Source organism: Pteropus medius, unplaced genomic scaffold (assembly GCF_902729225.1).
Source record: "Pteropus medius unplaced genomic scaffold, Ma_sr-lr_union100, whole genome shotgun sequence".
Taxonomy (NCBI): domain Eukaryota; kingdom Metazoa; phylum Chordata; class Mammalia; order Chiroptera; family Pteropodidae; genus Pteropus; species Pteropus medius.
In genome coordinates, this window is record NW_024354499.1 from 4,765,898 (window position 1) to 4,785,471 (window position 19,574).

At 34.1% G+C, this 19,574-nt stretch overlaps 1 protein-coding gene across 1 annotated transcript in view; it reads right to left on the bottom strand.

The window, feature by feature from the left end:
• Positions 1-19,574, bottom strand: part of EXOC6B (exocyst complex component 6B) — a 517,527-nt gene that overhangs the window by 308,018 nt on the left and 189,935 nt on the right. The window contains exon 7 of the mRNA XM_039852508.1: positions 12,183-12,359. Within this exon, the coding sequence (XP_039708442.1) occupies positions 12,183-12,359 (177 nt within the window). The remainder of the gene's footprint in view (positions 1-12,182; positions 12,360-19,574) is intronic.

A 19,574-nucleotide genomic window follows, 5' to 3' on the forward strand; every position in this document is an offset into this window, starting at 1 on the left:
ATGACTGTCTCTAATGGTTTCTGTCTCCTAACAAAAGCCATGACTCCGCTGTTATCAGCTTCATCTAATTTTTCCTTTCCAAAGTAAATAACACAGCCCTTGCATTTTACACATGTCCAAGTTTGACAAATCATTATCGACTGAGACTATAACTGATAAGAGATAACTTTGTAGTAGGACGTTGTCATTTCCTCTCATAAGGGCTTTCTTTCTGAGATACAGAAACATGATTAAAATAGTTAAACATTTCCTCTGCCTGGCAGTCAGGAACTCAAGACATTAAGATACTGGAGTCTGCACTTTCCTAGTTCAAATAGATCTACGAAGATACCAACAGTAGCCACAAACAGCATACTCAGGATTATTCTGCTTTTTTAACTAGTTGTTTTCCTTATGAATGCACATAAAATAATTTCATCACCAAGGACAGCAGCTGCCTAATTTCCTATACAGTTTCTGAATGGAGAGCATTAATCCCTGCATCCACACACACCACTTTATTTTCAAAGAGGAGCAAATAGTAGGTAAGATTTTTAGATTACGTAACTAAGAAATCTATGCCTCAGGGCATGTTATGATATTATATAAGATTAAAACAACAGATAAATAATATTCTAGTAAAAGAATATAGCGGTAGAAATTATGAAGGCAACTACTACATTCTGCAATTACACAATCACACCCATTAAAGATCATGTATCACTAGATTCCAATGTATATGGCTAACTGTCTCTTTCCATATGACTGTTATTATTTGTATGATAAACATTAACAGCTTCCATCAAAGCAATACTTCTTATATATTGTCTGTAGAGTATTTGTTGTTAAATGGCACTAGCTATTGGATAATGCCACTGAAGAGATGACCAAGAAGAGTCTGGAGACAGAGAAAGCTATAAAGTAAAAGTAAATTTATAAATAGGATTAATGAAAGGTATTCTGAAAAAACAGTCTTATAAGCCTCTGCAGACCATATATATTGGGAGAGATGTAAAAATTCAAAGCAGAAATGAGAATATTAGATAGTCAGAAAGAAGAGAAATAAGAACATTTCTGATTATGAAAATTCTTGCAAAATACCAGGATCTGACTTTTATGATGTTTTTCTTCTTCTCTAATACATCTTAGTTCAGGTCAAAGGAAGTCTCTAGAAATGGAAAGGTTAATGGTTAAGTTCCTCTTATAAAGAACATGGAAAATGACAGGGATGTAAAGTACAGCATAGGAACTATAGTCAATAATATTGTAATAACTATGTATGGTGCCAGGTGCATACTAGACTTATCAGGGGGATCACTTCGTAAGTTATATGAATGTCTAACCACTACGCTATGCACCCAAAATTAATATATGATATTGGACATCAACTGTAATTCAAAAATAAAAAAATATGTACTTAATTTTAATTATAACATGACAAAATGCTAATAAAGATTAAGAACTGATCTCTACTAAAAATAATATTCTATAAACAAAAAAGAATAAAGAAAATGGTTTAACTTATTGAAGAATAAAGAGACTTTGACTTTAAAATAACCCTATTCAAGTGTTAACAGATACATTCATTTACTATTTTTATAACACCCCCTCCCCCCGAAAAAAGGAGTTAGTAGCTATTTCTACTATCTTAAAAGACTCACTAGTGAAGGCAGACAGGGAAAAGAAGTATCTGCAGGCAACAGCCCAATAAATCTACCGGCTTTATTACTGGGTAAGTATATCATTAAGAAAGAAGAATAGAGTGCAAGAAAAAATTGCTTGCCATCCTCCACTCAATAAGAGTAGCAAATGTACTGAGAAATTTACCTATGCTGCTAATAAAGATAGTACATGAAAACAGAAATGCATTAGTGTGCTCTAGCCCTGTTGTTCGCACAGCTGTCCCAGGAGACAGACAGACAGACAGAACACACACACACACACACACACACACACACACACAAGACCATTTATTTTTCTCTTATGAAATCTTTTAAAGTAGGTGGATCATCCAAAAAGAGTATGACAAAAGTTTGCAAAGAATTTAGATATGTTTCTCACTAATCATTTGAGTCATTCTCCTTGAAAATACTTTTGATTACCACTTTACAGAAAATGGTCTCTCGTTATTAGTAAATGAATGCAGAGACCTGGTGCCCATTTCTGAGCATTAGCTGGATCTCAGGTCATTAAAATGTACCGGCATCTTTCTGATGGGAGAAAACAACAAATGATTAGCTAATGGGGCATTGCCTTTGTATTCAGAGAATTAATTTCAACTGCCCATATTATGTCTGGAAGCCAGGAAATACCTGGCAAACATTTTTCGCAAGTGTACTTTTCTGTCCTACTTTGCTTCCAAAGTTTCAGAGAAAAGAAGAGTAGAATTCATTTCGAAATAGACTTTCAGACAGCTGGACTGAACACCACCAACACACCAACACACCAAAACACTAAAAGGCCTAGGATTCTAAGTAACTAAATTTAGCAAAAGTATAAAGAATTTTCTAAGCCTTTGAACATATAAGAATACCTTGACCAGAGCCCTACCCTAAAAAGTATAGGATTTTGCTATTGAGCTTCTTACAAATTATTAGGATTCTTCCTGAGAAATCCCTAAACAGATTACAACTTCATGTACTCAAGTGTTTACATTAAGCAGAAGAAAATAAGGAAAAATCACTGCTACTCTTTACTGAGAAACTGCAGAAAACCTTGTGGCCTAAATCAAAAGAGACTCTCTCAAGAATTCTCTGCTTGAAGATGAACACTGGGGAAATAAAAATTCAACTGGTCTTTATTTAACAACAGCCTGCTGTATGCTAAGAAACTCTAAACTGTTAGGCATAAAAGGGAATTTAAAACTAAATATGGTATTAAGTATAAAAGTTCTCTGAGAAGAAAAAATTAAAGTAATTAAAACGGTAGAAAATAATGTTATTAATAAAACTATATAATATTATAGGTAAAGAACTAATATCCATAATATATAAAGAACTCATGAAAATTGAAGGGGACAAAAAAACAAAATCATTAGAAAAATGAGCAGGTTTACTGGGAAAAAAAAATAATACAAATAGCCCTCACACTTATAAGATACTAAATTTCACCCACAGTAATAGGAATGCAAATTAAAATTATACAGAGATATCATTTCTCATCTATGCAACTGGCAAAAATTCAAAAGCTTAAGAAAATATTCTCTTAAAGAAGTTGTCGAGAAATAGGCAATTCATACATTGCTGTTGGGGGGGGCGGGGCGGGAGATGTAAAAAACCTCTACTGAGCAGAATTTGACATTATCTAACAAAACTACACATGCATTTACCCCTTGAATCAACAATCCTGCTTCTAGGAACCTATCCTGAACATAACACCTTTGACTGTATGGGAAACAATTCTCTGGTTTGGGGGTTTATTTTGAAACTGTTTTTAAAGTTTTAAGGTATGTGACGTACAGTAAAATGCGTCCTTCCTAATGAACAATTCAATGAGTTCTGACAAATCCATATAGTCCTGAAATCATCACCACAATCTAGATTTTAAAAGTTCCACCAACTCAAAAAATCCCCTCATGCCCCTTTGTAGTCAAATTGTTCCCTGCCGCCCAGCCCTTGGCAAAGGCTGATCCGTTTAATGTCCCCGGGAGTTTTACATTTTTGGGAGTGTCATGTAAATAGGCTCAGATGGTATGTAGCCTTTGAATCTGGCTTCTTTCATTTAGCATACTGCACGTGAGGTTCTGTGTTTTTTCATGTATCTACAGTTCATTTTTTTCTATTTCAGAGTGATATTCCAGTATTGAACATACCACAGTTCATTTATCCCTTCACCCAGAAAAGAGCACTCAGATTGTTTCTACTTTCTAACCATGTATGAATAAAGTTGCTATAAACATTTAGGTATAGGTTTTTGTGTGAACATAATGGGTAAACAAGTAGTAATGAGATTGCTAGGTCACATATATGGTAAGTGTATGTTCAACTTTACAATACGCTACCAAACTGTTTTCCGAAGTGTTTGTACCATTTTGCATTTTCATTACAATATATAAGAATTCCAGTTATTTTAAAATCGGTCAGTATCTGCTATCCTCAGTATTTTTTTAGCTAATTCTAATAGCTATGTAATTGATATACTATATTTTAATAGGAAAATAATGAAAATCATTAACTATCCACATATAGGAAACTGGATGAATAAACCATGGTACATTCAATTAATGAAGTACTATCTAGCAGTAAAAGTAGAAGGAGAAAGATTTCTATGAACTGATACAGAATAATTTTCAGAATGTATTTTCAGAATAAAATAAAATACAAAAAATATATATGCATTATGCTATTAATAGTCATGTAGTGTAAGGTATGAGGAAGGAGACGTAAGCACACACAAAGGATACTTATTACTTACATAGGATGGGTAGGAGCAAGGTGGGAGGGATAAAGAGAAGAAAGGGATTTTGCTGAATATATCTTCTTATATAATTCTGTCAAAAAATAATAAAGGAATTCTATAAAATAATACAAAAAGAAATGAACCTAATTATATCAATTTAGTAATAATCACACTAAAGAAAAAAATAGCCAAGAAACATTTCAACAAAATACTCTGAACTATATAGCCCCAGTGGGACATACTGTAGGTAAAAAGAAGTAGGTAAATTCACTGCTTTTAGCAACATGTGCAAAGCAATTCTGGAACTATTTTGTTTCAGATATATGATTAGGCAAATGAGTAGATATATTGATACTCTGGGAACCAGAATTCTTTGAGGTACAAATCTGGAATAGAAAACAAGAAGACTTGTGATATTAGAATGAAATTAGAAGCATCAGTTTTAACTCATGATTTAAAAAATGTCTATGTGTTGGTGTAGCATGTATATTTCTTAGAGGAGCATACTTAATGCCCACACTCAGTTTCTAAACAGCTGATTCTGGGCCGAGAGAGAACCTGAAGTGAACCGCGAGCATCTTGTGCCAGAAAAAGAAAAACGAAGTAATCAAAAAATTGATAGAGACATATCAAAGGATAATGGATGAGACTGACAGTGGCCAAACTTGGAAAATCAAAGAATCAAAATGAAAGACAAGAATGGAATGTAACCCAATGTATATAAAATAAAAACCCATGTGCCAATGCTAACATTAAAAAAAAGGGAGGAAAGCAAAGTTCTTTATAGAAGAATGCCAACTAATCAATGTCAAAGTGATAAAATTAGAAAAATCACTACTTACAATCATCATAGTAACACATGATTCAGAAAAGAACCATCAATGAATTCTAAACACTGGGTGAAAAACTGTTAGGAAACAGGATTAGTCACATGGTCTAAAACTGCCACTCCACAGATCACTTATCAGTTTCAAAGAAGTAAAGGTAACTTTACAGTAGAGAAATCTGATAGGCACTACCTTAACTAACTGTGTAGCCCCTGATGTGATACACTGAAAAGAACATAATATTACTCCTATAATATTTTTGCCAAAAATAATTAAACTTAACATAATCATGAGAATGTACCAGATGTACCTAAATAGAGGAATATTAAATGAGAATAAACAGACATAAAAATTAAATGCAATGTGTGATACTTGTCTGGATTTGGTTTCAGGAAAAATGAAAGAAATAATCTGCTATAAAAGACGTCATTGGGACAACCGGGGAAGTTTTTATATGGGTTGTATAGTAAGTGGCAGTATTGTACCCATGTTAAATTTCCTGAATATGATAACTATATTGTATTTATGATGGAGAATGCCATTCTCAGGAAACTATAGAGTGCTGTACTGAGGGTTCAAATATGATGAATGAATTATGACATTTTCTTTCAAGTCGCTCAGCTTTGTGTGAGGTAGATATATATATTTTTTTTGATTCTTCAAAATCAAATTTTTGAGAGAGAGAACATGTCAAATTTTAATAAGTGGAGTACTTAAGGGTATATGATATTAATTTTACCATTCTTGTAACTTTTCCAAAGATTTAAAATTCCTCAGAAGAGAAATAAATTTTCAAGAGGGTAATATAGAAGAGGTAAGAATAAACTAGTCCTCAGGGAAAAGCAGAATTAGATATTTTAGACGAGGCGGGGTTAAGAAGGAACACGTGCCCTAGTTGGGGTTATTAGCACCTTAGCACAGAATGAAGGGGGTGGCGGATTAAGCAATGAGTATATAAAGGAGAAATTCTAAAAGATATGAAAAGGCAGGTAGATGTTTGTAACTGAGGCAAGTAATTTCAAAATGACAAGACCTTTATAATATCACTACAATGAAAAAGTTTTAAAGATCTTAATGTTAGCCATAATACATCTTTACCAATAAACAAACCTAAAAGATCAAATAGGAATATAAAACCCAAAACGGAATGTCTAAAGCATGCCATAATGTTTTTGTTCAACTTTCTAAATTGTTTTTATTGCCATTAGATTTTATGTATGGGCATCTACTTTTCACTTGACTGTGTACTTCGGCTTTAATAGATCAGCTTTCATTAAACATAGAAGTGAAAAACTCAAAGCCTCCAGGAGTGAGTGGGTACTGGGAATAAGTGATTCAGGTCAGCATTTTAAACTGTATTCTCTGAATAGATATACTATTATGTTCTCATTATTTTTTTCAAACATGTGGCCCTGTCAATCTATCTTCTATTTCATCATTTTTTAATAGAGACACAGTAAAGTAATAACATATTTCCCTCAACAACAGCACAAAAGGGTTGTGGCTTAGCGGAAAAGCTATGTCCCTTGTGGCAACATTGCTATTCAAGGAGAGTCTATTACTACCATCCTTAGAAAAAGCCTAAGTTAGAATACAGATTTTTATGTGAATTCAATTGACTTTTAAAAGTTGGCAACTAATCTCAAAAATGTTAAGCACTGTGCAAGCCAACAATCATTTTGCAAGCTGTTTCTGGTCCGTGGGCTGCCAAACTGCAACCTGTGATTTAAAGTCTAGAATTCTAATGGCATCCTTAATTTCACTTTAGCTTGCTGAGAAATAATCTTCATCTTCTGTTACTTTCCTACCAATAGGAAGTTTTGCAAAAAAAAAATAAATAAATAAATAAATAAAACAATTTGAAATTTGGGTAAAATATTCTAATAACAAAAATTTTTCACAAGCAATTTGACACAAATTAATTATTGTCATTGTGATAGGTGAAAAGAGATGCTTAGAGAAATGACATGATTTGCTCCAATAGCACAAAGCCAACAGAACTTGTACCTTCTAAATACAAATATGTATTCTTTCCAGTCACGCTGTGTTGACCCCCCAAATCCGTATGTTGAAGCCCTAACGCCCAATGTGACTGTTTTGGAGACAGGATCTTTAAGGAGCAATTTAAGGTTAAATAAAGTCATGAGAGTAGGGCCCAAATACAATAGGACTGGTGTCCTTATAAGAAGAAGAAGACACAGCAGGGAAAGCATTAAGAAATAGCCATGTGAGGACACAGCAAGAAAGTAGTCATTTGCAAGCCAAGGAGAGATGCCCAAAGAGAAACCAACCCTGATGGCACCTTGATCTTGAGACTTCCAGCCTCCAGGACTGTGAGAAAATAAATGTCTGTTGTTTAAGCCATACAATCTGTGGTATTTTGTTATGGCAGTCCTAGTAAACAAATACATACTGCTACCTCAGAATTAGTACAGAGCAACAATCATCAAGACATCTCGAAAGGCTTTATATTACATGACATTTGTATTTAAATTAGCAATTCCATCCTGTTAATTCCATATTTCAAAAGAGGTGCCAAAATCTTGAGAGCTAAACCTAGGGTTGATCATTTAATCGCAAACATTTATTGTTCTGGCCTACACTCTATGACGAGTTGTATGAATAACATGGTGACCACTGCTCTCTAACAGTGTGTAAACAAATAAAGAGAGATTCAAACTAGAGTATGAGATGTGCCTTAAGTATGTTACAACGAAGTGTTCTAAGAATGTAGAAGCTCTGAAGTAACCTAGAAACAAAGAAGAAATCATAGACCCTGCTTTTTCAAACTATTTCTTATTCAATACTGCTTTATGAGCATTTTTTTGTTTACAATAAATGGTGTTTAATATTCCATGTAAATATAGATTTTCAAAAACGATATCGACTTTTTTAACCTTTATTCCAATAAAAAGCACTTTATTCCAATATTTACAGCCATAATGCCTACATAGTAACTATTATAGAATGATAGCACTATGACAATAGCACGATATATGTTATTTCTGTCAATCCTGACAACAACTCTACCCACAGTAAGTATTATTGTCCTTCTTCTCACAAATAATATATCAGCTTACAGAGTTCTTTGCATTTTATCTTCAAATATCTCAAAAATGATATTCCTAATGAATCTAGATTCGTAAATACATTCTCGATCTAAAATGTTCACTACTTCTAAAAATATTTTCTTAAGTCCTATCTAGACATTTACAGAAGAAAAATTAAATGTGCATATAGCACAGGATGATACAGAGATTCAAACAAAATTTCTGAAATCATATGTTTCCATTAAAAATCAAATGATTAAGTTATAATCAAAAATGGTCAAATATCAGCAGTTTATATAGTTCAACTTTAATGTATGACATGTAAAAAAAAACCTTACCTTAATTAAGGTGACCCTTTCATTAGCTTAGACAAATATGAAACACAGGTAGAGTTTTACAGGGGAATATTTTCTCTGCAACACTTCTCAGCCATCAAGAAACTCTTTCAGTTGGTTCAACATGTGAGCTGGTTTTTCATCCAAAATGACAATTTACTGCTATGACTTCATCTTCGGTTCCCAGTTTTTCCCATCTCTGACTCAACTTTATTTCAGTTTAACAACATATGAACTATCTGCTCATCAAGTGCAAAGCTACATTCCAGGTTTGGGATTTCCTGCCTATCTCATTCTATGGTGTCCTATTAAGTATCATTAAGCTAAAGACATAGTAAATAACCTACAAATATCATTTGACTCGAAGAATGTATTAAGTATATTTCCATTAAAAGCATAAAAACGGTAAAAAAGGTCTTACATCACAGAATAAAAAATACCGAAACTTAGGTATGTTAAATCGGAATCAAAATTTCATAAACAATAATGCTGGTAATCTATTACAAGCAAAAGACTTTAGAAAGCAAACTATAACTTTCTCTTCGAGTGCTACATTCATTGTTGAAAAAGTTTTAAGACATATTAATGACAAAAACCAATAGGAGACCTAAACATTCATAAGTTTATGTTCCTTCTGCACTAAAAATGCTTCTTTGTGGTCCTCCATGCCCCTGCAACTCAGAGTATGCTCTGAGACCAGAAGCACCACCCTCACCTGGGACCTTGTTAAAAATGCAGATTCTCAGATTCATCCCCAACCTGCAGGATCAGAATCTGCATTTAATATGATCACAAGGTGATCCTATGCACGCTGAAGTTCAAGAAGCTTCAGTTCAAGAAGGCAGTTCAAGAACTGCCCAACGTAGGTTCTTAACTTGGGTCCTGGGGACAACATGAGTTTCATGAATCTCCTGAAATTTCACACAAAACTTTTTGTGAGTGACTATGTGTACATTTTCCTGGGGAAAGACTCCATATACTTTTATCAAACTCTCAATGTAATCTACAATCTTAATAGATTAAGAACCACTTCCCTACAGGATTCTATGCCATAGTTTAAAAGTCAAAATATTTCAAAAACTATTTACGCTGCTCTCAATGAGGTCTATTGAAGAATGACAAGAATGAAGGTCAGAACGTCACAGTGGGTCACGAAAGACCTTATCTGAAGAATTTATTCACACCATGCAAGAACTATGCCAAGAAACCAGTTTGGAGACATCTAAATAAATAATTCTCTACATGAGGTTTGAGATTAAGAATGTGCACTTGAAGAAGATTCAAACTGAGAAGTAAATAAATATAAGGTAGAATTTTTTTAAGATAGGATGCCATTAGATGACAGTGAAGTGCTGAATTCTTGTTGTAAGAGCTCAATCAGCAAATCTCTAATGTGAATTCTGTTTGATTTGGGAGATGGGAGCATTTTTAAATGTTAACTTCCAAGCACATTCTTATAATGCTTCTTTTATGAGGAAGCCCCAACACACTTTACTAGTCCCACTCTTCATCGTCTCTGGACCTCAGAAGACAAAACAAAGAAAAAATATGGCACAAAAATCAAAAGGGACATGTCCAGGATTTTCAGTAAGTTAATGACAAAGAATGGCTCCTATCCAGAAGGTTCCCAGTGACATATGAGAACCGTGTATATATTTCATTCTTTTACCTTATCGTCTAACCATGTCTTCAGGGTATGTATTAAGGAAACTTCTGTTTCCTTAAGCCATAGTGCCTGATACGATTTAATTTCCTTCACAGGCACCCAAAACGTAAATAAAAGGCTGTAAGTGGTCTTTCTTGAGACTGATTCTTTACTGTTTTAGTACTTTAACTTGTCATCAGTGATGAGCCTAATACCTGACAGTCTGGTCCCCAGAGTAGACCCAATCACTCCAGACGAGAAGATAGAATACCAGGAAATATTCGGGGGAATCAAGTCTTCTCTGCCCTTTTCTATTACCATGGGCACCAGGCAAATATCTGGTTCTCTTCTTAGCTCTATTTCTCAGCACTATTACAAGTCCTGTTATCCAAGTATGATAGGAATTACGATAAAACTTTCACTCATTGTTAACTATTAATGTACCTCATTTACATAATAAACATATCCTGATAAAGTATAAATTATAGATACAATTACTCACTTATATTGTAGAACTGTATAATGTTCCCCTCAATAATGATAACCATATAAAAGAATGTAGTACTTTACACATATGATAGTCTCTCAGACATTCGATCAAACTTAAATGCTAATGTTTTAGACACATAATTAACTTGGTTATTTGCTTTTCAGCCCAAACAGTTTAAACGGTGCCAGCTCGATTTTTGACGTGAAAGAGGAATAATAATGAGATGCACACTGATGGTAGTGATGCATAATAGAAGTCACTAAGAAAGAGTAATGAACATAGGACAGAAACTGATGACATTTGCATAAACCATCTTTTATGGTACAGGCACCTGTGCAGTCCTATAGGGGCAGAGACTACTGTCTTTATTTGGTAGAAGAAAACACTAAAATTCGAACAGATTAAACAATTACCTAAGATTACAAAGTTAGACAGTGACAAGTTTGGGGGTGACAAGAGAGTAAGGAGGGTAGTAAGGATGTAACAAAGGACAAGGATGGGGAAGAGACAGTGAACCCAGTTGCATCTGGAGAAATGAAGCAACGAAAAGGAGACAAGCACTTAAAGGCAAACAGGTTACCAAGTACAGGAGTAAAGGGTTCCTCGCACATATCGCTGAACATCTGTAAAGTAAATGGTATGATTACACGTGATGGGCTTTTTTTAATAAAATAAATGCCAGAGCTGGGATTTGAATGCAGTCTGTCTAATTAAATGGTCATGCTCCTAACCACTACATTCACAGAAAAAATGATCCAATTTACGCAAATAAGTATTTAGAAAAACATTTTAACAGGAAATCTCACATCACAGTTGTTTTTTAACTACACATTAAAAATACACTTTTTAAAAACACATTAAATATACTTCCAACAACAAAGGAGGATATAAAAATGTATACTAGTTAAGCCACTTAATCATATTCTTTACCTGAAAGTGACATAGAACTAATCTAAGAGGTTATGAATATGTCAAAAAATTCCCAGATTCCCTATAATCATTCATACATTTATTTCCTCCAGAAGTGTATTCGCAACCTTCTGAAACCCTTTTACATTTCAATCTGAACCATATCTCAAGGCTAAAAAAAAAAACCTCTGTTTTTTCCCCCACTGTTTAGAGTAACATTTTTTATTTGTCTCAGTAGCTTTGTTCTAGTTTCAGTGGAGGTCACCTAGATCTCTTTCTCCAGGCCAAGTACCTACCTATATCTACCCAGTCAATATACAATCAAACAATTCTGAAAATTATTTAAAAAATAGACAAGCGCATTTAAAATCTAAAGAATCAGAATCTCAGATATCTTAGTACATTTTCAGTTTCCTTCAATCGAGGCCCATTCATATTTAAAATGCTATCTAATTCCAGAATATCACACAAGTTGTATTAAATGGATAAATTCTTTATCACATCTCAAACTATCATTTAAATCACATCGCCAGTTCAAATATTAGTTACCTCGTCGTCATCTTCCTCATCTTCAACATCCAAAATTCCTGAATCCTGTTCAGACTTGGGGCTAGTGCTTTCTATCTCTGTATCAAAAATTGTATATGCATCTTTCTTAGATTTCCTCTTGCTACCTATTCTGGGTTGTTGCAAGACGATGTTGTCCAGGTTTCTTTGTTGTTGGGCCTAGGATAGAGACATACACATACGTTAAAAAAAGAAAGAAAAGAAAACAAGGCATTCAGAGAACTTCTAATTTTAAACAAATTGGTACCTTAAAGAAAATACCAGAATAAAATGCCTTAAAACATAAAGATGTAGCCCCAGAAATAAAACCAAACACATTAATGTATACATCTTCGATCCTGAAGTTACTCCTCTTGATTCATTTTTCCCAGTTTCCAAAGGAGACAAGAAGGATAATCAGTCAATATTATCATAAGACTTTTCAAATATACTGACTAAATCATCACAAAAATGAAATCTACTCCTTTTCCTTTAAGCAGCCAATAGATAAGAGATTCGTGCAAATGACCAAGCATTTATGTCTTACGAGATAAACACCATACTGGAATCACTGTGATTGGGTGAGACCTTTAAGCCTAGGAGACTCTTAAATCCAATTGTGTGGGTATAAGAGATCAACACAATTCTCTTGATTAGGAAAATAAAATATCTTAATAGAGTGATTTGAACTAACTAATCCAACAGGATTTCATGACCCTAATCTGTGAAAAACAGAGTTTTAAAGGATTTCTTCTTCTGAACTTTTAGAGAAAGGATGTGTAATCCCCTCAGCTTGGAAATACAGACTCAAATGATCATGTAGTTTCAACAGACACAAAGAAGTAGAAAGCGTCAGTCTCCAGGGTCAACAACAAAAGTACAAAACAGTATTAGAGCTATAAGTGACTTAGTCACCACTCAGGAAACATAAGAAGTTAATAGATTATGAACCTCTAAGTGTGATTTTCTAAATTCCAGATCGGTGATATTCCTACTACACCAAAAGTTCCTCAGATCATGGCAAAATGTTTCCCCCAAAAAACAGGTTCTGTGGTCAAATAAGTGAAAAACATTGCATGTCATGTAGCCTTCTTGTAGATACATAATGTTCATTAACAGGATAAAAACTGGGAGACATCCTATTTTAAGATACTTCTTTAATTTGATTTAACCCAGCATGTTGCAAAAGTATTTCATAATGGAATTTACCTTTTTTAAAAAAATAATAGTCTCATCCTAAGATACAAAGTTTGAGAAATGTTGCTCCTCAGAATATATACTCCTTAATCAATATATGCTATTTCTCCTCAGTGACCGACAGATATTAGTTCAGGAGAAAATCAATTTCCAAATATTCTGAACGTGATTCTGAATTCAAGACAAATACTACGTATAAGATGTTAGTTCAGGCACCGGTTAAATGAGACAATTATAAAAGGACAGAGAAAAACTTGAACTATGCGAGCTAGTTTCTGCCAAGAAAATGAAAAGAATCTACATTCCACAGATTTGTATCAATGGACAAACTTGTTCCTCTACATAGTACTCACTGATATTTTGCTTTGATTTATATAAAATACATGGCTTCAATAACAAACTGAGATAGAGAAGGCACCCAAAAACATTTCATTTAGGTTTGTACATAAGACAAACATATCATCCAAGCATTAGAGACCCCTAATTGGGTAGAATACTCTTTCTTTTCCTCTCAAAATAAGTTCTTCCCCAGTTACTGCCAATGCAAACCACACAAAACAGGATCGAGGACTCTGGGGAGGCAAAAAGGGTTCGAACTTCCTAAAGCTTTCATATTTAAAAAAGCAAGCCCTCAACTAGAGAGTGATCACTTACTTGTCCCTTAACTCTATCTTCTCTTTCAGTGCAGCAATACCAAACGCCTTCGTAAGTTGGGCTTACTTTATTGAATCCCAAGTTAATTATCCTTCTTTCACAGTCAGTAAAAAAACTGCCAGTGTATCGAAAGCAATGAAAAAAAAAAAAAAAAGTCATTGTTCTTTAAATACTGTCATTTAAACCTGAAAACCTGAAATGACACAAATCTCAAAATATCCAATGGGAGTAATTTTAGATCTCCTACAACTTGCTCTTTTCCATTGGTATGTATCTGGTTTTCCCATCAATTTGGAAAAGCGCAAAGTAGTTTGGACCAAATCAGCCAATTAAGACAGCAAACCCTATGTTAGAAATCAAAGCATTTCAAGTTGCGTTCCAAAGATCTATCAGAACTTGAGGTCTGTGTTAGAATTATCAAGGTTTCTCCAATCTGCAAAAGAGCAGTCAGGGCAGATCTGCCAAGCAGCCACAGGCCAAGTTAGAAACACTGAATCCCAAGTAGAATGATGAAATAAACACTCAGGTATTACCCATTATGGATGGAAATGAAAATTAACATCTAACATCTATTTAGAATGTATGTTACAGGACTGGCAGGAAGTGGAAATAAATAAATAAATATATATAATACATATTAAAATAAGAAGTTCATGGGGGAAAATCCCAGTAAAAGCCCTTCAGAGTTCTCTTCTAACATGCTAACCTAATCTTTCTCACCAGGACTACTTATTCCGTCCCTGCAGAGACAATCTTTGTCATCATGAGCCAAAGAAGCAGCTGCGTGATTTCTCCGCCTGAATTGAGTTGTATAGGAGGATACAGAGCACACAAGTAGCAGCTAGACCTTAGAAAACATTTAGGCGGGCTCTCTTTCTTAGCTCTTCATTCTCCTTGTGAATAAATTTTATACATTTAACCACTTCTTCTCAGGATTCCCTCACATATATTCTTCTCTGCTTTCCTACCATATAGAAATTAAGCAAGGTTTATTTCTCAACCCCTCTTCTCTTACCACACTTTCTACTCTCCCAAGATCCAACAGCACATCTCCAGTTCCCTGTTACTCCTGTGTAACTCTGCCATCGTCTCACTCCCACCATACCTGAAATGGAACTCATCACCTTCTCATTACAATTCCCCTGCACACTGCGGCCAGGCTCTTCTTAAGCCACATCATTCATCACACCAAATTAGACATGAGGGAAATTGGGGAAAAAATTTAAACAAGTACAAATCCAAACTCCATAATCCATCACTTAGACTCCACCAACAGTGGAGGCTAAACCTAATTTTCCAATGTACTTACCCAGTACTCCCCAACATGAATCTTCCACTTGAATGAGACTGTACCTCATAATATACTAGGTGTATTTCCACTTCTATATTTCAACTGAATGACTTCTTCCTACCTGAATCTAAACTTTCTTCCAAAACCTAACTAAAATTCTTCTGCCTTTAAAAAGGCTCCTCTCACTGCCTTAATTCATGGTACTTTCTCTCTGTATTCCTATTTTCAGTCAAACATATATTGAATGTCTACCTGGTACCAGGCATTGTGCTCACATATACTAGGTATACAAAGAAAAAGATGGAGTCTCTGACTCATGAACCTCACATTAAACTATTATGGAAAGCAGATAGGCATATAAGTGGCTGAAATTCTCTGCGATAGTATAATAATAGAAATAAATACAGAGGACAATGGTTGAATAAATGGTTGGAGAGAGTTCGAGAAAGGCTTCACAGAGGAATAGGTAGCAAACTATGCTCTTAAAAGATAAATATGATTTTTCCAAAGAGAGGTAAGTAGAAAGGGTAACCATTACAGAAAAAGGGAAAAGCATGAGAAAGAACCAGGTGTGAAATAACATTATCTACCCAAGGAATAAGTAATTTTGTGTAAGATCATAGTTTACAAAGGATTAACAACAGATAAAGTTAAAGATGTCATATGTCGCAGTTTCAACGTTAGTTAGTAGGCAATGGAGAAACAATGAAAGAGCCTAAGCTAAGGAATAACAGGATCAGCTTTACAATTCAGGCATATCCTTTAGCAGCAGAGGAGTGGTCAACTGGGAGAAGATAAAGACTGGAAACAAGAAATCCCATGTAGGTCACTATAATAGTCCAAATAACAATGATAAGGACTTGAATTAAGGTAACACCAGATACATAAGAGGCAGAAGCACCAGAATTTACTAATTTGAATGTAGTACATGGAAGACAGGGAAGAAGTAAGAATAACTCCTAGTATTCTGGCCTTGATGATGAGATGGTGGGGTCATTCCAAATGGTAGGAACCATAGAAATAGTAAGCTGAGAGCAGGATGGAGAAAATGAGTTCAGTAAACTTGTCAGATGGCCAGGTAAAAAAAATGACAGTACAACCCTTCAGTATGCAACTCTTCTTTCTTTGAGGGTAGGAAACACTTTACCATTCTTAGACTTCACATATTCAGTAAATTTAGATAAATAATTACTATATAAAGGCAATAAATAAACAAAATAAATCTATGTGAGAATGACATTTGGCCCAATAAAAGAAAGGGGTATCTGCAAAAGAGGTAATTTGGATTTTTTCCTATCTATTAGAAGAGGGGAAAAACCCATAAGAATTATCTAGTCTGGGTTAATATGTTGCTATTAACCTAATATGTTGCTATATAACCTAATATGTTGCTATTAAGACTACGACTGTCGAAGAGTATCTATGAAGCATTATTTATATCTATATGTATGCATATATATAGGCTATAAAATAAAGCTTTATTGTGAAATACAACTTTCAAGGGTGCCTAGCAATAAGACTCAATTAAAATTATGAGAATCAAAAACTGAAGGCTCCTGTCTTCATCAGCCCAATACTGACCTCTAGTGGGTTAAAGGAATACATACAAATGACCTTTAGAACTAGAATTGAGAAGGGTATAGATTGGATGCCTATACAGTTACATGGACTTCCATTTCAGGGTGCTATAACAAAAAACAAACAAACAGAAAGCTTCTTGGAGTAAGACAGGTCTTTAAATCTAAGCTCTGCAACTTAATTCTATAACCTTGGGCAGTTTCTTCACTTCTCTGGGACAATATTCCCATTTATTTTTTTTTTTTTTAAAAAAAAGGTTAATAAAAGGTACCTTAGAACTGCCATAAGGATTAAATGAGATAATATAAATTACTTTGAATTTAAAAATAAGCAAAAAAAATTTTTTTAAGCCCTACCCGTCTTCCCTCTGAAAATGGGATAGGAATCTTGTTTCACTGTCAACTATGGAAGCATTTGTAATCTATTAAATATTTAGATACAAAATCATTACTGGCATATAATACTGCTACAAACTGCCACTCAATTTTGCCTTTGTACTACATTTCATATATCAGATATCTGGACTAGACACATCCTGTGCTCCACTTAAGATTCTCTCAGCCTTAGCTCTTATTCCAACTACAGCATCAGTAACCTGTTCTGCGCAGCCTTGGAAGCATAACATAATGTAACCTGAAACCAGCTCTAACACTTATTCCACACCTCAAGCTTCCTTCCCTGGGGCTTTGTTGGTAATATCACAGTGTAGAATCTCACAAGAATTACTTAGCATTCATGATTCTCAACCCAGAAATGAAGTAACCACTGAACAAAGAACTAACAAAAAAAATGCTTCCCCACTGTGTCCCTCCCCCATAGTCAGTTCCATATGGTTTCTCAGCAGGTCCCATGAATTAAGAAACCAAACTACCCTACCACTGTACCATTAAACTGACTCTACAAACTTTTCTTTTCACTCCTCTTGACCCCTAAACTCCTGCTCCATAGGCCATGTACTTGAATAAACCACTCACATCTCAATCTCTCAGGTCTCCAAGGGTAGAACAACATCCCATACAACAAAACAGTGAAGGATAACTCTAAAAATAACCAGAAATATCAAGAAATGATGACTCTAAAGTTGCCTCTTCACATCTCACCAATCAAAAAAACTGCAATTTCAAAACAGAGATTCTTTACATTTATCAGCACTAGTTCTGGCAACTAACATTCTTTGGCAACTAGCTCCAATACCAGATTCAAACAAACAAAATGAAAACAAAACAAGGAGAGTGATTCAAAATGAAGGGAAAAAAAACATATCGAGATCATATCAAAAAAGTTATCTGCATATAGGTGTACACAGGGATATGTACATGTATGTGTACTTTGCATGATATTTTGAAAGAGAGATAAAAAGACAATTTACCATACACCTTAATCAGGTCCCAAGGAATTTGCATCAGTGGGACGAGAAATCTAGGATTATGATACTCTTGAAACTTTTTAATTCAAGAAGGTGGACATGATATCACCTTAAAATTATAACTGAGATCCTTAGTCCTCTGAAAGTCTCCAGCTCATATTTAAACCTAGATTTCATTGGGGGAAAAAGTCTTTGCACTAACAAAATTAACTGCAGTAAGATGTACTAGATGTAGGTTATTACAATTTGTATGAAGTAAAAGTTTATAAAATTATCTTGTGAATTGGGATGATTCCCAGCTCTTTTTAAATACTATCTTTTCCCTTTGTGTGCACGCGCGTGCGTGCGCACACGCACACACACGCACACACACACACACACACACATCTGTTCATTGTAGTTAACTGGAAAATAAATTAGAAACATGAAAAAAATATGTGGAAAGAATCTACCGAAATTTCCACTCAATAATAATCAATTACTTTGGTGAATGACAACCCAGACTATTTTCTGTGCACATACCAAGATTTCTCTTTTTGCTTCTCTGTATTTTCTATTTATCTGCAATTAGCATTTATACCGGTCTGCTAGAAAACAATTACACTGAAAAAAATTTTCAATCTTCTTTTTGCTCAAAAATATTTCACAAATATCTTTCTCTACAAATAAAAACATTTATAACAATATTTACATTTTATTGCATATCAAAGAATAACCGTTTATTTAAATACAGTCTACCATAGAACATTTATATTGCTTCCAATATGTTGCTATTTAATAATGCTGCAAAGACTATCTCCAGAGCTAAAATTTTGTGTATATCCATAATTATTTTATTAGGGGAATTACTAGAAATAAAAAACCTAGATCAAAGGATAAATGTTGCAAAATAAACATTGACAAACTGCCCTCCAGAAAAGCTATACCACTTCATAGTAGCACATAAAAGTATATGAATGCTTACACTCAGTAATATTCCCTTCACCACCAAATGTAAAGGTTTCTGAATATGACAGCAAAGGTAAAATGATGACATAATTATATCTGGCTGTGAAAAAACTAAGAATATCTCATTCTACAATTATATTAATATTTATTTTCCTCTATTATTTCTATACTTTCATTTATTTTACATTAATATTTTTAATCCTTCTAGAATTTATCCTGAATGTCATATGAGGCAGAAAACCAATCACTCAAATGGTTAATTATCTCAACTCAACTTCTTAGAACAATTTATCTTTTCCCAATTGTTTTATTTTAAATGTCTGCCAAATGAATATAAACATAGAATACTGAAATTATTTTA